Source organism: Convolutriloba macropyga, unplaced genomic scaffold, assembly GCF_964194025.1.
Source record: "Convolutriloba macropyga unplaced genomic scaffold, txConMacr16.3 SCAFFOLD_1056, whole genome shotgun sequence".
Taxonomy (NCBI): Eukaryota; Metazoa; Xenacoelomorpha; order Acoela; family Convolutidae; genus Convolutriloba; species Convolutriloba macropyga.
Genome location: NW_027449201.1, coordinates 7,569 through 29,174, shown reverse-complemented (window position 1 = coordinate 29,174; position 21,606 = coordinate 7,569). Strand labels below are relative to the sequence as shown.

At 35.4% G+C, this 21,606-nt stretch overlaps 1 protein-coding gene across 2 annotated transcripts; it reads right to left on the bottom strand.

Annotated features, from left to right (window-relative positions):
• Positions 1-11,967: 11,967 nt before the first annotated feature.
• Positions 11,968-21,112, bottom strand: LOC142354856 (isatin hydrolase-like). Of its 2 annotated transcripts, none has more exons than XM_075407210.1 (5): positions 20,909-21,112; positions 18,298-18,623; positions 16,418-16,567; positions 15,532-15,680; positions 11,968-12,547 (listed from the first exon to the last, which is right to left on the bottom strand). In XM_075407210.1, exons 1-5 carry the CDS (start codon positions 20,946-20,948, stop codon positions 12,310-12,312), a joined length of 903 nt encoding a protein of 300 aa, XP_075263325.1. In that variant the 5' UTR covers positions 20,949-21,112; the 3' UTR covers positions 11,968-12,309. The 2 variants fall into 2 exon arrangements, with proteins under 2 accessions (XP_075263325.1, XP_075263326.1); XM_075407211.1 differs by having other exon boundaries at positions 15,574-15,680; positions 20,909-21,108.
• Between the last annotated feature and the right edge of the window lie 494 nt (positions 21,113-21,606).

Here is a 21,606-nt window from a genome sequence, read left to right as displayed (position 1 = left end):
GAAGCCTTGTTTTATCCACTACTGTCCATTCCTTCCGATATTTTACGGAGAACCAGTGATCGCAGTTTCTACAAAGGTATTTTTTTGAAGATGGTACGTCTGAGTTTTATTTCGACTACATTGAGAACTTCGGGGGTAGATTGACTCATGATTCGCCGACTCTTTTGATGCTGATGTTAGTTTGACCAAAATTGAACAACTGCAAACAGAAAACATAAATACATTTTCACCAATTTAAAGAATGAATAAAAATTGAGGTGATTCTATCTTTATCTGCCAAAATTCTTCTTTTTTAGCCAGTGAGTTTGTTTTGTTACAATTTGAACATTTCGATAGAGGTGGTGCCTTGAGGCACAATGCTGCTCATTTTTATTGCAGGTCAATGTGATGAAAAATGCGTTTGTTACCTGAAGTCATTTTATGCGTACTTTTCTGTTTCTGAATGCATCTGGTTATTAAAAATTTCTCTAAATGCGTCTCTGAAGATTTGATCTCCGCAATAGCGAATTGCAATAGGCTAATTAGTGAAAAAGTCCATTTCGCCCTATTGTTATTTTGTTTTAAATGGCGCATACTATATATCGTTCAAAAATACTTCCTTGTTGTAGCTCTTATCAGTCAACATAAAAATTGATGGCTCGAATCATTATTCGGTAGGTATTTTATGTCCCGGAGTCTCTCATTAGCGTGTGATGGTGAAGTTGTCAATTTTCAACAGAACTTCATTAAATACAGCAGTCAATCACTAACGCATCAAAATCAAATCTTTTGGACCGAATCCTATTAAAATTGTTTCATTTAGTTTAACATTTGCATATTATAATAGTTCTTCAGCGCCGTTTTGTGTTTGCTTTAAGATGGGATGCATTTCGATTCACTTTCTTTCGCTTTCTCTAATTTCTCGTAGAAAAGTTTAAAAAAATCAGATTATAAAAATCATCAACATCGTCTTACATTTGATAATTATGAGTCAGTGCAGTTTGTTTAAGAGTCACGATATATCTATGTGTCTCCGTCAGATGCACAGCCCTAGTCATAAACTACTACTTCATTTGCACAAATTTTCAAATTCAATTTTAAAATAATTGGTTAATAATGCATAATAATTTCAAATATTTGTGAATTATTTGTAAATTTTTTGCCTTAGTTTGCAAACTGTTGTAAACTTTTACCGTAATTTACAAAAAAGTTATAAATAAAAAAATTGGGTTTGTAAAATTTTGTAAAAAAAAAATGAAACAAATTTGCAAAGATTTGTAAATATTTAACTTAATTTACATTTTTTTCGATTTTGTCCAGACAGACAAAGACAAAAATGTGCTACCTTATTGATGAGAAAATTACAAAAATTACTGTTTCGACTGATGTATGCTTCATTGGCAACCAAAAATAGATTGGTTAGTGTATGATATTAATGAAAATGTTAATACGCGATTATCAATTGCTGCCCCATGAAACTACAAATGTTGTCCTCAAACTATTTTCCGGCAACCTTGATTTCCGTATTTTGTCAAACAGTTGATTAAACAGATAATAATTATCGCAACAGTCAAAGCAAGCTCCTTTCTTCGGCATCAAAAATTATGGGGATCCGAACGATGAACAGAACTGTCCAATTTATCTGCATCAATTCACTGACTTCCTCTGATTGTTTACGAAAAAGTTGCATTCTCTCCCCTATGGACATTTTTTCATGAGCCATCTTTCCCATCTTCGCTAATTTTGTCGACAAATCTACCCAGTAGAGAGAGAAAGAGAGAGAGAGAGAGAGAGAGAGAGAGAGAGAGAGAGAGAGAGAGAGAGAGAGAGAGAGAGAGAGAGAGAGAGAGAGAGAGAGAGAGAGAGAGAGAGACTAGTTTTAAACTTCTACTTGAAGAACCTTGAATGAAAAAAAAACTTTTAACAACAGCATTCAAATTTTTGGTTTTGAGCATTTCGGTTCCCGCACTAAACGGCAAGTCAATATCAGTACTGGGCACGTCAAATTGCAAGTCTGATATCAGTACTGATTGAGAGCTATGATCATGTCACTTTTTACACCTGTCAGTATAAATGCAAGTCTTAGCCAAGACTTGGCACGTCTGAAAAACGTCAAAAAAAGCAGAAAAGGTCAAAAATAGTCAAAAAACAGTCAAAAATGACCGACCGAAGAATTGGGAATCAACTTACAAGTGTAATCCAAGTCTTGGCAAAGACTTGTCAAATTTGCAGACTTGTTTTTAGACGTGCACAGTTTTAGACGTGCCACAGAATTCGCTTTGAAAATGTAACGATAGTTAATCTTGTCCTCCATTTACTGTTCACACTTAACTATCTTCACTGTCTTTTTGACTTGATAACAACCTGTACCTGCTTCGAATTTTGAGAATGGTTCACTTGCTTTATTATTTACAGTGAATGATATGATTTGCTTTTAAGTTTGTTAATATAATTTTTTGTTATATTTTTTTCAATTAGAAAATATCCAGAGCCGAGGAAACTTTTGCAAAGGCAAGGACATGCCTTGAATATTTACAAAAATTACTACAACTTTTTTACACAATTTTTTCTGGAAACTGTTTGAAATGTGTATAGTCAACGCTTAAGACGTATAATTTTGTAGAGACATCATTTCAACACCTTTACCGCATAAAAAGCAGTATTCTATGAGAAAGATGCTAACAATATTCAAGCGTTTTTGATCAGGTTTGAATGCTTGGCTGTTCTGGTAGCTGTAGCCCAGAGCTGCAAATTGTAGGTAACTTTTTCAGGATACCGGCCGTTATTGCCGTTTTCAACTGGTACCCATGTTGCCTTTGTAACATAATAAAAAATATATTACTAGTAATGTGTGAGAGTATTCATAAGTTGCTCGTGGTGCGGCGACCTTTCTGCATCTACTCAATGGTAAAGGACATGCGATCCCCAGGTTAGGGGAGACAGGAGGGAGTCGTCAAAATCGGGGGAAAGGGGCAAGAAAGGAGGATTATTCTGTGCAGTGTGGTAGTGCAGGACTGATCGTAGTAAGTGCAGTCATTGGGCTACCTCTAATGGACTTTCCTAGAGATCAATCACTTTCAGGTCCCCGGTATTATTACTGCACTTGAAAATATCGCTTACGTCATGTGGTGATACTTGACATTTCAAACAGCGTTTATCAACATTGTCCTCCTCAAGTAAGAGCCTAGTAGAGGGGCAGTATCCGGGTCTCATTTGTGCTAATCGGATACGTGCAATTCATGGCATCGTTTGATCTTTTTCTGCTATCTTTGTTGGAGGTGTACATAGTTGCTTGCTGTCTTTGTTCAACTGAGTGGGCACCGTGCGTCGGTGGTTACCTTTGAGCTTATTTTTGAATTCTTTGCAGTTTAATTGTTCGTTATTGTGTGTGCGTAGTTTCACGAGGTCCCTATAAGTATCATTTAGCGTCGGTTTCATGGAACGACAACAGGTTGAAGAGGTTGCTTTATGATCAAGTTGCAAGATGGCTCTATTAACTCCCTGCTAAAAAACGGACTGCCACACTGTGAGCTTTAAAAGGCAGCATTTCACCCTCATTGAGGAAGTCATTGATGTCAGACATTTTTGCACAGCCAGTAGTTGTACGAACAGCAAAGTTTTGTTGTGTTTTCATGTAGTTCAAATTTGTATCGTTGATTTTGGATGCCCAAATGGAAGCACCATAGTTCAAGACACTCCAATCGATAGCTATATAAGAAACTGAGAGTGTATCTTTTGTAGCCACATTCACTAACAGCACTCTTCTTCAGTATGTTTTTGCGCGTTTGCAATTTTTCTCTGTTTTTCCATATATGTTCTCCAAAACAGAGCATATTATCGAAGGTGACACCAAATACTTTGATTTTTGTCTTTACTGATATTAGTGAAATGTTGATAGTAGGTGTGGGTCACACTTGGCCTCCGTGCTCCAGGTTCTGAACACAGTTGCACTTGATTTTTCACCAGACAACTGAAGTATTCTTGATTCCAGCCAGTCGTGTAGGGTATTTAGGTATGCCACTTATTTTTTCAACCTGTGGGCGAGATGTATTTAAAACAATTTCAGCGGCCTAAGACAAGATGTTTATATTTATCGGGGGTAGAGACAGGAGACAGCTGTTATGTGGATAATAAGGAGTATTGGCGATAACACAACACCTTGGGGAGACCCCGTTTCACTTTTATCCTCTTTTTTTATTGTTTTATTGAACGTAAGAAAACCTGCACTGTAGATATGAAGCGACCCACTTTTAGTGCTATCGGCTGTGTTAACTCGAGTATGTCTCTTTTTAGTAGGTTGTGGTCAACGATATTAAATTTTGCATATCGTTGGTGACACTATTGAGAGCTGTTGTTATGGAGTGCTTAAATCTGAACCATGCTGATGTTTTTTGTGGATATTCTGTGAAGTCAATAGTAAGAGTTTTTCTGATATTTTGCAAAAACGGAGGGGAGAGCAATTGATCTGAAACTTTTAGATTCGTCTATGGGTTTGCCCAATTTTTGTGCGCATATAACCCGGCCAATTTTCCAGATGTTTAGGATTTTTGCACTGTTTACAGAAATTTTTATGATGTCAGTCAGGTATATCAGTGCTATGGGGCCTAGATGGTGTACGTGGATTGGCTATATTTTATCAGGACCCAGCGTTTCCCTTTTTCGTGTCCCTTGTAGCTTCTCCCCCTCTGTTACACTTTAACATTCAGGCCTCCATTTCAAATAAAATTATTGTTCTTAGTGTATTTTTTATTTTCCTTTTTAAGGGTATGGAGTGTATTGTTGGTTAAACTTGTCATTGCATTTCCTTGGATGATGATGATGAGGAGTAGTTTTCTTGGCGTCAAAGTATATGACTATTTGAAGGTGATTTAGCGTTAATTGAAGAAAATTGTTTTAATTTGCTCCAGAAGTTAGGGCAATATCTTCTCTGGTGATTGTTGTACAAATTCAGCCCATTTGTTGCGCTCTTGTATTAGAACATTTTTTTATTTCCTGTTTAGTTGCGTTGATCTGGGGTGTCCTGGACGTTTTCTTTGAATTTCATCTCTCTTTTCAGGAAGATTTAAGGCTTGGCTGGGAAAATTGGCAGCCGTTGTTTTAGTTCTTCCTTGTGAGGTATGCCTACCAGCCGCTACATTAGTCGCTTTCGTTTTATGCGTGATAGACATTTGTTGGCCTTTGTGGTTTCTTCAGTTTAAGTTCGAGGTCCTCTTTGCGGAAGTTGGTTAAAATTTTTTGTGTTGTTTTGTGTGTGTCATAGGGTCACAGTTGACGAATAAAATTATTATTAAACAATATGAGCCTAATACGTACTCCGTGCGCCAGTTGATGTTCATTGCTATGCTTGAGTTGGCACAACTAATGTCTGGGGAGCTTTTACAAGAATCGGTTTCTCTTCAGCTGGCCTTTTTGTTGATTATTACACAACTAGAGAGGTCTATTCCTCTTGCATTATTTTTTTTCTTTTATGTCTTTAGGTAATTTCGAGTGCCAAAGAGGGCTATGAGCTTTAAATTCACCAACTATAATCCAGAAATCTAACTCAATTAGTTTTCTGATTGATGTCTTTTGTCCTGCATCACAGCTAGATGAAATTGGTTCGTAGGTGTTCACTAGTTGGATGTTATTACCACCTTTGCTGATTTCTTTGACTTGGACGCCTAGAGCTTTGTAATTTCAAATTCTTGAAACAGAATTGTGTTTTTTAAGATAAAAGCTAACCCTGGACCTTTGCTTCTTTCTTTGGGTCTATTTTCCTGGATTTTTCTGTCGCCAGGTGGGCTTTTAAGGGCAGTTTTTTTTCGATGTTGGTCTCCAGGAGGGTGACTATGTGGATGTCATTTTTAAGCACTAAGTCCATAATGTTGTCTAGTTTTTGTTGGAGACCATTACAATTCAAGTGAATAATTTTGAAGGGTGTGTTGTTGGGAGTGAGAAAATTTTACCAAGAGCATTGCTCACGGGTCAAACTTGTTGTTTCTTTGCTCTCTGAACTCTAAGTAGGTGCAATTCAGATGTACCCATCCTCTGCAGTCGCAACAGAGGCCGAATTGATTCCAGTTTCTACGGCGACAAATAGCACAAGGCCTTGGGCCTGGGCTTGTTTCAAAGCCGCCGACGATGCCGAGAAGAAGCAGGGCAAATGTGTGATTCCCATTCAAATGCATACTAGGGACCAGAGAGAGACCGGAGAGACCCGTTGGACTTTTCTTTCCCACTGCCAAAACCCGTTTCTAATAGTCTGTATACAGTGTGTACGGATCGTGGGAGTGGTTGCCCGCTCGTAGTTTTGCCGCGTAGAGGCGTCCATACTTGAGAACCTTGATTGCTTATTCCATGCTTGAATGCCTAGTCCATGTTAACGCCGACTGCATTTTGCACAATTTTAAACCTTAGATGTTTTTCGCTACAGTTGATGCGGCTGTTGACATCTGTAAAAAAAGAAATTCAAAAACAACCCAAAGACCCTTAATGACTAAAATTTGACTTTGTGCGTAAATTTTTACAGGTTTTCACTCATTTCATTCAACAACTACCGAAGACCTTTGCAAGTGTTTTTAAACCCCAAATTGGCAGAAACTTTGCTTTGAAATTTTGTGATATCAAAACTGTATTCAGTAGCTGGCTTTTGTAAAATCAACGTTAAATTGTCTGATATCAGTGCAAAAAAAAACTAAGATCTGTAGTCGAAAATCAACGCTATAAATTGGGCATGTTTGATTGCATTGCATTTAGCCTTCATTTTACATGAATTCTATTTTTGCACGGCCAATATTAGATATTTTTGTGGCGTTTATTAGCGTTGGCACCTGGGCGCAGAACGTAAAGTTGGCTCCCGAACTATACATAGGGAACCACAGGGCGAACACCATCGTCCAACTTTCACGTACAGTCATATAGAAACATCTAGCACGCAGTTCGCCTATGCAAACAGACTAACCGTGTTTCTCTGGCTGAAAAGCAACTAAGTGACGCTCTAAAGTCGTGCAGCACAAATATTTCTTTGTCCTATTTGAAATTGAAATTCTTCTAAATTCTTGAGAATCTAAAATTACGAAATTGATGAAGTAAAAACTTGAAACAAGAATCTCTCCACCTCCAGCGCTCCCAATTCAACAGATGAGAGCAGCCCAAGCGGTAAGATTTTTGTCAACTTTCAGCCTCGATAATGTTAGCTTCGTAGAGGAACTGTAGCTCTTTGACGCCAACTTCGAGTGAAAAATGTCTCAAAAGCCCGGGAGTTCCTTCATGTCAAACTAAAAACCAACCGGCGTTAGAATATTCCTGAAATACGTTCAAATAAGATCTCGTATGTATAACTCTATAATTTTTCTCTAAAAATATTCTCAAATTCTCATAATATTAAATCAGAAACCTTCTCACTGCGATGGCCAATCAGGAAAGTTACCTCTCAATTTTAATAGAGAATTTTAATTGTTATAAAAAACGTTACTATTTAAAAATAGCACGTGATTGGGTGACGGAGAGTAAAAGTTATAATATCTCTAAACTGGGCCTGCTGAAATCAAAAATCCGACGGACTTCGTATTGAGGACCAAAACTGTGAATTAACTCGAGTTGACTAGGTCTGTTAGTTCGCAGCTTCTGAACAAAAAGAATGTGAACCAGCACAAATCTAGAGCTGCTGCGCTTAACTACTAAAAATCAATTTAAAGTCAATTTGAGCAGTGAAATTAGAATAGCATGACAAGCAAAACTTAATACTACATTCTACCGAAGCCAAATTGATTTGTTCACTTTTGTCATATATTATATTCAGTAACTATTATTAGAACGCGGTTATCGTACCCGAAATGAAAAGCAAACTCAAACCACTTTAATTTCAGCAAATTTTCTATGAAAAGGATTCTATAATTACGAAATTGAATCTATCATTACAACAAATTGAGCTCAAATGGAGTACGAGATCCCGAATTTGGTAAGCAAGTTCCCATGAATTTTGCCACATTAACACAAACTCAGGGATTTTGGGGAAGTGTCTAAGGTAGTGTTTGAGGCCAATTGAAGAATAGAGTAGAGTTATATCGAATGAAGAAATTCATTAAAAGATTTTCTCTGCGTTCGCGAAAACTTGTTACACAATTAATCCGGGTAATTGTTTTTTGCAATTATTAGAGCAGTTTCTTTCCGAGGGCTGTGATTCAATAGAATTTGAAATATTGATTTATATTTTTGAGTTTTTAACAAAAATCAGGCAAAATTTGATTGTTTGAAATTATATCATTTTGAGCAAAACAAGTTTGTTGAAAAGCAAAAACTGAGCAATTTGTTATTGGACTTAATTTAATCAAGTTATGCAACGGTAACCAACAGTATAGCGCAGAAAACTGTTCACAAAAGTTAACTACAAAAACGTAATATCCGGGCAGATTTATTGAATCCACTGAAACAAAAGGGGCGGCTTAAAGTTTTCTTTGTTCTTTGATAGCGGAGCAGTCGTTACAAAAATCATTAATATATGTACATCTTTTGCCATTTCTTCGTAATTTTATGTTACAGATAAATTCCTAAGTTTAGTTACATAAGCCTTGTAAAGATTGGTTTGGCTAATTCTGTTTATAGCAAAGTATCAGATCTATTCTGCCTGCACTGAAATATTGTATTCCAATTCAAAATAGTCCATTAGCAGTGTGTCTTAATTAAAAAAGCATTTTGCATGATGTCAAATGAAAAAAGGCTGCTTTGTATACTGCAACAAAATTATCCAGCCAGTGCTCATTTACAGTTCACTGGCTAAATGACGGCTCATATAATATTTTACGTGTTTTTTTTCGGCTCCTAGTTCTTGTTTCAGAATTATGGTTCTTTTTTATCAATTAATGAAAACAATCTTTTCATTGTTGCGAATTGAACCTTTTAATCGCAGTGGATGTTTTTTTCTTCCTTGCGGAAATTCGGACTCGGTGATCAAACACGCGTAATATTTAAGGGAAAAGGAGGAAGTGATGTGAAGTGAGCAGTGACAGCAATGACAACGTACATTTAAAACGTTGACACTTAATTCATATAGACATTAATTTCAGGCAGTTGAAGGTTTGCTCAAAGACTTTTCATCTGGGAGGTTAAAAGCTTTTTTGCACCAACTGTCGTTCTGTATCAATCTTTTATATTTGTTCCAGCCCCTCTTGAGTGGGAGGAACTATATACTCAACTGGGTTCTGGTAGAGAGTTGTGCGTGAAAGCCCGTCCAGCCCGTGATTTTCGTTTCTTACAGGGAGTTATCGAGGTTTAAGCTTTGAGAAAAATAGAGTGAATTACGTTGTTTTTATTCACATTTTCCGTAATTTTGGCTGAACTTTCGTTAATATTGCTCACATAGATTGAAATTGTTAACGGTAGTGTTATTGATCTTATCTTAAAGGATAGAGGTGGGATGCTGAGTTGTTCGATCTTAGCTTTTTGGCTAAAATTTATACTAAGTTTTTCAAAAAGTAGACTTTTTTCGTCAAAAAATTTGCTGGAAGTAGACACTTAAAACTGCAACCATAATCATCACACGCCGGATGAGAGAGCTAGTTGCACTCCCGCTGGTTTTAAGAGTCTGAAGCAATCATAATTTTGCCAGATTTTTGCAAATTTAATCTCGATAATTAAACAAAATGCATTATTTATTTTTGATATACTGAAAAATTTTGTTTGAAAACTGATCTATTTCGCAACCATTCGAACAATTGAAAGACTTATTAGCCGAGCAGCAGTTTCAGGGCTGATATTAATCTCACCATGGATCTATACGGTAAAAAATTTTGGATTTTGATGGTGCGCGACCTTTTTGAAAAAAAAAAAATATTTACGCATATAGTTTTTTATGCAAATTGTTGACGAAAAATTCAATTGAGATCTTTTTTATTGACAGAAACTATTTAAGAAAAGTGAATATTAACGACAATATTGTAGGGTGTCAGAGTAAAGCCAGTGCTTTTTATGGCTCTGACCAATTGCTTTCGTAAAATTTTGTGGATTTCTTATGTTTTTCATTCATTTTTAATACTTTCTGTAGTCCAAAAACTTAGTCACCCCAATCAGTAATCGGAATGGCTTCGTAGACGGTATATTTAAATATGACAATGCTTTCAGTTTTTACCTAATGTCTCTCATGACTTTGAATTCATTTGTTTTAAGAAAATGTCGGTCAATTTTTGAACTTTGCCACCATTTTTTCCTAAAATTAATGTCTGTGACGGTTTTATATTTAACTGATGGATTCTTGGTTTTGCCACTTCGAGTTTCAATTTTTTTAGCAAATTTTTTGCAGATTTTTTGAGATCCTTTCGTTTCGTTGTCAAATCATCACTTTATTGACAGGTACAGTTAGAGATAAGCTTAATTGGGACAATAGACATGGTTGAATAAAGCGTATCTGAACATGTTAATTGTTTTTATTGAATATTTCGCGCTTTTGGTATGAGACACTGTTCTCTCGTAAAATTTAGTGATTTTTTCTTCGTATATTTGTCTTTCTTTTGGTTGTTGTACGAAATATTGGGTTTCTGTTTGTTGTCACTTCTATGTATTCTTTTTATAAGAAAAATCCCATTGATTTTCAGATGAGAACCAAGTGATGATTTACAGCTCTTGCAGATAACATCTTATAAATGTAGCGCCTTGAACACTGTGGTGTAAAATTGATTGTCAAGTTTTGGCTTCTGCCTGTTTTGTTATTTTGTAGTCTCGTGACTTATTCTCATTAATGACAGGCCCAATTGGCTTTCTGAGTTGTTGCATCTTAAGCGACCTCTTAAGCTCTTTTTGAGCTTTGCCATCTTTTTAAAATGTTTTTTTTGGTTGATTTGTAGCCAATTAAGTCAAGAATGTGGATGAGAGGGATCGGAACATTATGTGCGTACGCACATTACAGGGCCTCTTTGTTTAATATGATTTTAGTATCTTTTAGAGCAAGTCCTGTATTGTTTTCTTATATTGAGAATTCGTAACGTGTTAGCAAATAGACGTCATAAAATGTAGATTTTACAAAAAAAGTGATTGGGTGAAAATTTTAAAACACTCCCTTTATGCATTCAATTAGCCTAAATTGAACATAGTCTAATTCTAAATTATTGTTTTTACCGCAGTTGATCATGCCTCGCGGGCCATGGGACTTGGAATGAGTCTATTACAATCGAACTTGAGATCAGTTCTCCCCAAAAAATCTGATTTTTCTCGTTTGGCTTATCGCGATTTCTGAGCAACTTTACGTAAACATTCATATCCTATTTCTAAAACATGGAAAATTTGTTGAGCAATCAGCCAGTCAGAAAACAGTATTCCAAGTTTCTTAATTGTGATTGGCCAGCAATAAAATGTGGATCTATTCTGTTTCGCCCCCCCCCCCCAGCTTAGTGAGCACAAATTTTTTATGACCCCCAGGCGCACGTGCTATTTTCTTACATAGTAACGTGCTATATAACAACATATAATTTGTAACTGGGGGTCATAAACAACACTGGGAGGGGGGGGGGCGAAACAGAATAGATCCTAAAATTGTTGTATTTTGGCATGTCTGCCATTTTCACTAGCGCCTGAGAATTCTTTGTTTGCAACATCATTTTCTTTCCATGAGAACCAGTTCTAAACTAATTCCGGGAGTTAATTTTAAAATATGATTAAAAATAGCAGGTTGGTTTGAGTTACCTGATTAATTCCGATAAACTTACCTGAGTTTGGCATGAACATAGCAGTACCTCAACCTTTTTAGTGCGTGAACACATATGCAAAGTTCCAAACGTGTAACAACTCTACAACATTTTTGCATCTTTTCTGTTTGTGCTCCCCAGTACGTTACGCACCAAGTTACAGAGCACATACTATTACATAATAAAGCATTATGTGAAATATGGCACGTGCGTCTGGGGTGCAAATAATATCCACCCGCTAAGTTTGGGGGAAGGCACAAACGGAGAAGGTTCCATTCGACATATTGTGTAGGCCTCAGCAAATATTCTTTACCTTCAAATGATCGGGAATAAATTTTTAAAACAAAAACTTTACTGTTGAGTTGGAAATAAATACAAAAGCACTGAAGTTTGAAATCCATTAAGTTTTTTGATATATTCTGCTCCCCAATACAATATATATTTTGATATATAGCACGTTTCTATGTAAAAAATAGCATGTGCGCCTGGAGGTACCAGCTAGAAGTTATATGCCCACTAAGCTGGGTGGCCGAAACGAAATTGATCCCAATTTGTTTAACTAATTTTGGATGATTTGGAAATTTTGCAGTTTATTTAACTTTGCGCATGTATATTTGTTTTTCATAAATTGCTAAAGTACACACCTTCCTAACGGACAAGAAATCAATACGATTAATCAGAATAGAAAAGTCGGTGAAATATATGCGAATATCAGAAACAGAGCTGGCGTCGTAAGTCTGGATACCCCGTCCATCACAGCGATAAGTCTTGCCGGACTTCCAGTTCCTTCTTTGAGATGCATTGGGAATATCATTAAATGTGATCCTTTAGGAGGCAATTTTTCCAATCCATCCGATTTCACGTTTTCAATCAGCAGTTTTCCTTCGGGTAAAAGTGTTGTGTGAAGACGGAAGCTAAAAAAGTGTGGGAAAAGTTGTGTAGAAGTATGCTATATTATAATGTTCGTGAAATAGAGAGAATGAGATTCTGTGCTGTTTTTTTAACTTCAAGTTTCGGGTAATCATTGTGAGACAGAAACATCCTTGTTTTTGAATTCATTGATTACTATTATATGTAAATTCAATTCAAAATTAAAAAATGATTCATTCACTTTGTTTCACATTTTATCATTCCTGATTTCACTTGGTTTCCATTTATTTATATATTCTTTTTGAGACTTAAATTGAATTTTTGTCAAGACTAACAGTCAATAAGCGTTAGTGAACATTATGTTATCTCAAAGTTTCATTTAACAATATATACACTATGGTACCAAAAAGTTACGTACAGCAAGATTTCTGCTTTCAAAGCATGATTCGTACTTCATAAGCATGATTTGCGCTAAGGCGTGAAAAAAGGTGTGAAATTTAGAAGTTTTAAAAGAAATTTCATTCTCACTTTCTCCGCTTAAACAGAAAAGATGGTTAAATCGCTTTGATATTTCACCGTTTGCCAAGTTTATACGTTACTAAATGTCGCATTTCCAGGGACGCGAATACAAAAAAAAACACAACTTGAAATCAAGATCCTGTACACAGCATGCATACAAACGTTATCTGAAAATTCAGAGAAAAAGTTTGTTACCGATGTTTTGAAAGATCCCAAAACCCTCACTGGAGTGCATTAGAGTGGCCCATAACGCTTTTTCTTGATACATTATATTTTCCAGAGGCACAGTTAGACAAATTCTAAAAAAATATAGTGTTTTTTTAAAAAGAAGTGCTGCAAAAGTCAGTTTGAAGAAGAAAAGCAAATGTTTTCATTCAAATTGTTGTATCTTTATGTTGAGGAAGCGTTTCTCGTTCTGGCAGAATGTTGTTTTACTGATGAAACAAGGGTGCCTATCTCCAGCAACGGAATTGATAGAATTTTTCGAAGTGTACAAACGAGCTAAACGCTGTCGGTTATCTGGAAATTTTGAAAAATTATGAAGAAGAAATGCATTTTCTGGACATTGTTTTCCAGCAAGATAATGCTCCTGTGCATAAATCGATGATTATTGGCATTTTTTTCAACGAAAACGACTGGAAGGTACTATAGTGGCCAGCATACAGTCCAGATCTGAATCGTATTGAAAATTTATGGGCGATTTCGAAGCAATGATTACGAAAACAGACAGCTTTTTGGGAAAATCTAGAAGAAAAAGTGTAAGAAATTTGCGATCCAATTGACCCAGACGTCGTGAGAAACTTGTATGAAAATTAAACAAACCGTCTACTATACTTTTAAAAAGCAAAGTGTAATGACACAATATTAGAGAACAAACTTGAACTCAAAATGTTATATTATTTAATGTTTGTATTGCTTTTTAAAAAATCTTCAGGTGTTCGTTGCTTTTTGGTACGATAGTGTAGCAACTCTCCATATTTAGCAATATTTCATATTGGATTAAGAGACAACAAAACGAGCGTTTTGAATAGAAGGAAGCATTTGGGGTATTTTGCCCAAGGAGCGTGGAACGCAGTCTTTTGCACATAAAATTTGTTGACACTCGGAATTCGTGGTCGACAACCAGCGGCACACTTATCTACTTTTGCCACATTTATACCTCCGTGAACCTAGTTAGCTGTTAGCCGGAACGTGATATCTGAGGACATTCATTGGGCAGCCGCTGCACCTCTGGTACTTTTTTGCTATTCAGATTGTGATCTATGATTGAACCTCGGCAACTCTGAAGTAACTATAAAACCGAGGAGGAGGGATGAAAATCCAAATAACCATATTCACTGTTAGGAAGATATTTCCATACGCAAACCTATTTGCTGGTTTTTAAAACACCGATTTTGTTCTCCACTAACACTACTTCAAAGATTTATTTGGAAAACACCTTAATTAGTGACACGTTTTGTTATGTTTATTTAAATTGCTGCAAGTGTTCACGAGCACACGTGGAAGACACGTGATCACACATTAGATCAGTCTCAACTTCTTACCGCTTAGGTCATTAATAGACTGAATTCTGAATCAGAATTAGCTGATTTAATGATTACGTGACTCTGCTTGGAGTCAATGAGAACTTGTGGCGTTTAAGTCAGAATTTCGAAGTGACTTCTGCAGAGTCACTTAACCATGCTTAAAACACAAAACGCGCACCTTTTAAAATGACGAAAGTCAATGAAATTCAACTTCTGGCTAAGTAGCAACTTCTGGTATTTTGACTTCTGGCACTGCAGACTTCGGCATTTTAAAATGTGCACGTGAGTGTTTTAAGAGAACGTTTGGCGTTTATTGAGAACCGCGAAGCGGCTCAAGTAATTAAGCCAGAGCTTTGAAGTGACTTCTGCAGATAAACATGCAAAGTTAAGGCCATGCCAAGATGAGCAACTGCTACAAACAATGATTTGATTGAAACATTGAGCAGAAATCTAAAATAGCGCTGTAATTATTGAGGCAAAGATTGTTCTCTGATTGATGAATTTGGATGAAAATTGCTCGCTTGAATTCTATTCAACAACACCCCCCCCCCCTCGCCCACTCCCTTGCGCTTCCCTTTTGGATACTGGGACATTAATAGGAGTCAAAGTTGACCGTACAAATTACGGGTCTTTCCCATTATAGCCCCCCATAAAATTATAGCCCCCCATAATGGTATAATTACCATGAATGGGGGGTATAAGTTATCTGACCACTGAGCTGGGGGGGGGGGGGGGGCTACAATGGGAAAGACCCCAAGTTACAACTACTATTAGAATGCGACCGTATTTGTTTTTTTTGTAAGCTGATTTAAACGTATCAGCAAAAGAGATGAAAATGGACAGGGAAACAGTTAAAATACAAAAAACAGTCGAAAATACAATTTAAAATACAGTCTAAAGAAGCCTAAGCAGACCAGCCGGTCTTCTAAGAAACAGGGGCTTCTAAAAAAACAGCCGCCAATGTTAAGCAAAAACACATTTACATAATGAAAATGTTGTAAAGTTGAAATTGGGAAATGGTATACCCAATATTGGACATGCATTCAGGCGATACTCCATCAATGCCAATTCCCTTCACGTCTCTCGCATTTTCCAACAGCCAGTCAATTGCAGTCTCGCCGATACATGTTTGCTAATAACACAGAAGAAACAGAATAAAGAAATTAAAAAATAAAGCATTCCAACATTTTAGATCGCAGAAGTTACATTTCCTTAACTCTTTTTGCTGCTAAATTTTGCTCTAGCCTAGGTTTAGTGCTCATTTTATGCATACCATAGTTAAACTTTTTGCGTTTTTTGTAATAACAAACAGTTGTTCGTGTGAATAAAAAAAATGAAAAACGCGCAGTCATTCAACTTTTTCTACCTTGAGTCAACCACCTTAGTCGGACTTACACGCTTATCTTGCATTATCTTGGAAGAATCTTGTTATAAGTTGTATCATTTTTTGGGAGTCTTTTGAGACTGTATCATGACATCAGATCTTTACTTGCACCAAGAACATTAAGCAATTGAGAGTCTCAAAATGAAGGATGGATTTTAACTAAAAATATCCATCTTATCGCTCTAAGACGTTTTAAAAAATTAAGGTAAATTTACATTGACAATGTTAAAGATATCCTTTTTTTATCTTAACTCAATTTTAGGTAGAGTCAAGCTACCGTTCGCTTTATGTTCAGCTAAACGCGAGTTTGTCTTAACTCTGACATGTTAAATAAATGTATCTTAGCTTTATTTAAAGCGGGTGAAAACTGAATAAAATATTTCTAGTCCGAAAACTACGGTAAGAATATATCAAGTTCAAACTTATTCAATATAATTAAATTGTCACTTGTGAAGAAATTCACTTTTGATTATTAAAAAACAGACCTCCATTATGTATTTGTCTCCTCCATCCCAGTAGTATTTTCCCCATCCTGTAAACATGATGACGAATGAGCCACTTTCAATGACCCCGTTTTGGTCCACAAAATTTTGCAGGTCTTCAGCCTCAATATGCTTTCCGGTAGGCCCCGAGCTCTAAAAATCCAAGAAATAACATCCAGTTTAACTAGATTTTTCCCACTGCTTAAGTACAGAGATATGCTGGTTACTAATTGACAGAACTGAAAAGAAAACTATTAGCTCTCATTTCGTAACCTGCGTAAAGGGATTGACATCTTTCGAGAAAACAGAAGGACTTGGATTGAAAAACTGACAACACACAAATTGAATCTTTTCAAAACCGACGTCTGCATCACTCATTCTCTGTTTTTACTTTTTTTCTTGAAACTGAAGAAAGGGAATTGCTTTTTTATCTATAAAAAGGCCACAAAAAATTTTTGGAGTTTTGAACAAACCACGGTTTGTTAACCCAAAAAGTATGAGATGAATGATGAAATACTCTGACACTTAGAAAAATCGCTGAAGCGCAACTTTTTTCTAATCTCATTTTTTTTGAAAAAGACTGCGACTTTACTTCAATCCATTCCAGGCAACATCAAATAGGTACACTTTTCATTTTTTTATGTTTCAACTTTTGTAAAGCATTACATTCTATTTAAAACGATTTAATTAAATAGTAAAAATGAAACAATTTTTCAATCAATGGCGCTGAGAAGTCTCAAAAACAATTTTGAACGAAAAGGGTCCTCATCAGCATAGTCGCAGTTGAAGAAAACTAACAATAGTAAATAATAGAAAGTAACATTGAAGAAACATGAATTTTAATTTTGAATAGGAAAAAAATAGGTGCTTTTTTCAACTAAAACTTTTATTTTCAGCCTGCCAATGTACCTCCCTTAAAAACTGATTTGTTTCTAGCATAATTCCTTAAGAAAATCATTTTATTAATTTCTGTGAAATATGCTTTATGTTGTAGATTTACGTGCATCAAAGCGCATCACGGGGTCAATGTCCTCAGAGACAAATTTCAATAAATTTTTCGATTTGAGGAATTGAACGACAAAACCAGTCCCAAGTGATTACTTTTCAAATACCACTTTCATGAATGGAATATAGTTATGCCAAACGTGAACAATAATTACTTATATCGTAGAAAAATTTCACTTTTTGGCAAGAGCCTTCACATTAAATATGCGTAACCTTATTTCCACAATTTTGAACATGTAATTAGCCTAATGAGTTTTGCTCAAAGTGATTGTAATTAATTGAAAAACTTAATTTTTTAGAACGATGATACTTGTATTAGTAGCAAAACAGCTCATTGGCCTTTTATTCCAAAATTCTATAATTTTTTATCTCAAAAGTCGAAATGTCAACGGTTATAATTTTGAAACAAACATCAAATTGAAAAACAAAAAATTTGTATAATTCTCACAAAAATATTTCTGTAATATGAAATTAGGTAATTGAAGCGTGAGCCAATTCGAAAAGCAGGATATTTTTGAGGGTGGGCACCTGCAAAATTTTTTTTTTAAATTGAACGAGCGGAAAAGACTCTAGTTCATTTCTGTCAGATATTAATATTTATTATGTTTTGTTGATTATATACAATAAAAATATGAACTATGAAAAAAAAAATTTTGCAGGAGCTTTCAAAGAAACCGATGATCTTTAATTGATCTCGATAACGACTCAAAATACCAATTAAAAAACTTTCGTATAAAAATTTCTAAGTTTTTTGACTTGATAATGAACATCACTCATAATTTTTTTACAATAAAAAACTTTGTTGACAACTGCCAAAATAGAGCTAAACTTACTTTACATCCCCTAGACACAAACTGTGATGAAAAAACATTACATACCAAATAACGAACGTCAATCACAACCAGAGGTCCCGTCAGCTCCTCCCAAGTCAGTTCATCTTCAGTTTTGCAATTTTCACAAAAATGTCTAGGTGCGTCAACATGTGTACCCGTATGTTCATAAAATTCGAGAAACCTCCAGGACACAAAACTTCCATTTAGTTTAGGGACGTCAAAAACATCAGTCGCTACTGACTTTTCTTCGTTAATTTTCAGGGGTTCGTAAATTGCTTTGTAAACTGGGGTCTCCGGTGATAGTGGGTAGGTGAGATGAACCCAGTTTTCAATGTCAAGTACTCGGGCTTCTGATTGGAAGAGACATAATCCTGGAAAAAGGCAACACGATAAACTCAATAATACTCGATAAAATAGTTTTGAATGCTTTTATTTTTTTATAAACTTTCTGGTATAGAAACAATAGTGAACAAAAGTTTTCTCAGAAGTTATCATTCTTTTTTGGATGTTTCGGTAATTCGGCACCTAACTTCAATCACTTTTTAGTGTGTTCATTTTAAAACATTGAATCATAATTTTACAATCAATTTCGAAATCTAATTTTGTTGTGGCCGTTTGAAAAATGATCATTTTATCGGGACAATGCTCCCAATGCCTAGAAACTTAATTGAACAGAGATCCCTAAATACTTACGATAAATGTACTAAAAAACAATTGATCTGAATTAGTTAGACATTGATTACAAAATGTTTATTCCGACGAAAAGCTACCTGAGAATAATAAATATAAATCAATGAATTCACTGATTTCTAACTACATAAAAGAAATTAGGACGATTTACACAATTCAATTATTACCCAATGCCATTTTTTATTTACCCTATACCCTATTATTCAAATTATCAGAATGACTGTTTGGACGACTATATACTAAATGGCCCTTGGGACTTGATATAGAACTATCACAACCGAAAGTTGGATAATTGAACGAAAAGATCAAAGAGCATTGGGTAAGTTGGCATTGCGTATAATGGCAGGTTTAGTAAAATGTTTTTCGATAACATGGCATTCGGTAAAATGGAATTGGGTAAATTGCCACGTAACCAAAGAAATTCTATCATTTGCTGAATCCAAGGAGACCAAATTGTCACGGCAATTGATGCAGTCTGATATTAGATACGATAAATATAAACAGCTGGGAAGGAGTCCAAGTTTTTTTTTCGAAGGGAGCCGAGACAAAAATCATGTTTTCAGCACAAAGAGGTTGTCCAGAAAACGCAGAATTTGGAAAGTTCTATTAGTGAAGCTTCCGCAAGATTTGTGCGATCTATTTGTTGAAAAATTGAGTCAACTGATTGCCATAGCAACTAATTCGAATCAATTGGCCTTAGATGTTTTCAAAAATTGGAACCCAAATGCAATAACGACAAATTTTTTTTGGGGAATCGAACCAAAGTGAGGAAAAAAATTTTCACCCCAATGAATGATGTTTTCTTCAATCAGCAAAATACAGCATGCAATTTCGAAATAAAACAAAGTATAAGAATTTTTTTCAAATTGATTAATCTCTTGGAAAACTAAGTTTTATTTAAATGGAGCTGTTGGGTCTGATTTGGCTATTTTTCAAATCCGAGTTGTCACGATTTGTAATGAGAAAAAAATATAATTTTAGCTTTTTGTTCCAAAATCAGAACAAGCAATTTTTAAGCTGCACCGGTAAACCCAATTTGGAGATCACAATTGCACATTCAGAAAAGATTCAGACGCTACAAACTTTGAAACTGCGCATTTCGACAAGTGCTATTGTACAGGAAAAATAGGTACCCATAAAGATTTTCATAAAAAGTGTGTAAATTCTGCAAAAAAAATGGTCTGTTTCCGTAATCCCTATTTCAAAAAGGTCAATCGGATTTCAATTAGAATTAAATCCAGGTTAAAAGCTTGCTGCTCGAGTGCCTCGCATTTTTTTGTTGAGAAATTGTCAGGAGAGCTATCTTGTTGAAAAATCCAGTTTTTTTAATCCTGTTTCCAGTAACTTTAATAATCACTTGTTTGGATACTTAACAAGCAATTTGCGTCCATCTGATTGCAATGAGGTATTATTTCTCCTGAAATAAAGTTTTTGTATGTTTTTGTCAAAAGATCTTGTTCCGTTTCTCTAAAGCGCTCGCACCATATCGTGGCTTGCGGTGCCTCAACCTGTTACTTTTTTAGCAACGTTTGTATGCACGCTGTTTACTGGATCATGATTTTGAGCAGAGTTATTTTGAATTTTTTCGACTAAAATTGGTCAATTCGAATCGCAAAAATGGGGCAACTTATTCAGCTTTTTGTTGTAAGCAGAGAAAACGAGGTTGAAATTTTAATCCAAAATTTAAATTTTCACTTTTTTTTGCCATGTCTTACATACATACATACATGCTACATTTATGCTTACAATTATATGTATGTATGTACGTATTTATATTACAAAGCGTGATGTACGAAAGAGCATTTAAATAATTCGCCCCAAATCGGTCGGCTCAATTTAACTTGATTTGAATTTCTGAGTCTTGACTTCGGGTCGATTTTTAACTCTAGTATAATTGCCTCCAATTCAGTTAAATCTAACCTTTAAAAACTCCAATATGACAACTTTAGCAATTATATGACGTTACCTGTTAAAGCGAAAGCCACAGACAAGAAACTCGACAGCATTTCAGGGTTTTCTGTGAAAATTACAGCTGTGTTTTGAAGGTTAAAAAGTCAGCTATGATAGACCGAAGTTAGCGAAATTGGATTTGAAATAATGAAGAATTTGACTCAGGCCGAAGTATGATGAGCCGATAAGCTGAACAAATAGACAAACTGATGTGAGAGAGGTGATAAAGAGATTAAAATTAAATTGCAGGTGTAATTAACATAATCGACAGAATATGCGATAAAGTTTACATTTGATGCATAATTTAAGATTACACCCCTCCGGGTTTCAACAATGGGTAAGAAATGTCGATACTTATTAGGGTTCTGTTTGAAGACTATAGTAGTAATTATTAAATTTAGCAAATTATGCCGGCTAATATTTGGTCAAAATGTGCACATGAGTGAGTGCGCTACGAAACAGCTCAAACCCAAGTTAGTTTTCCAAGACAAACTGATCTTTAGTCTGCTTGTTCTTTTAAAAATTGTAAATTGTTCAAAGGTTTTTACGAGATTATTAAGCGACCGGATGGTTAATTTCCTTTGGTTATAAATTTGTATCGGAACAAAAATCTTTAGCTTTTCCTCCAATAATTCTAACTATAGTACATATGAGGGCTTAAAAGGTCATCTGAATATTATAATTTTGAATCTCTCAGGAAGTCGAATGCGAATT

Bases quoted from the DNA above. Each gene is read 5' to 3' on its own strand.
- LOC142354856 (XM_075407210.1), bottom strand. From the start codon at position 20,948: ATGCTGTCGAGTTTCTTGTCTGTGGCTTTCGCTTTAACAG. The intron at 15,681-16,417 runs GTCTGTTTTTTA...CTGTGTTATTAG, and splicing joins GAGACAAATACATAATGGAG to CAAACATGTATCGGCGAGAC. The intron at 12,548-15,531 runs GTAAATGTGTTT...ACACTTTTTTAG, and splicing joins CTTTACAACATTTTCATTAT to CTTCCGTCTTCACACAACAC.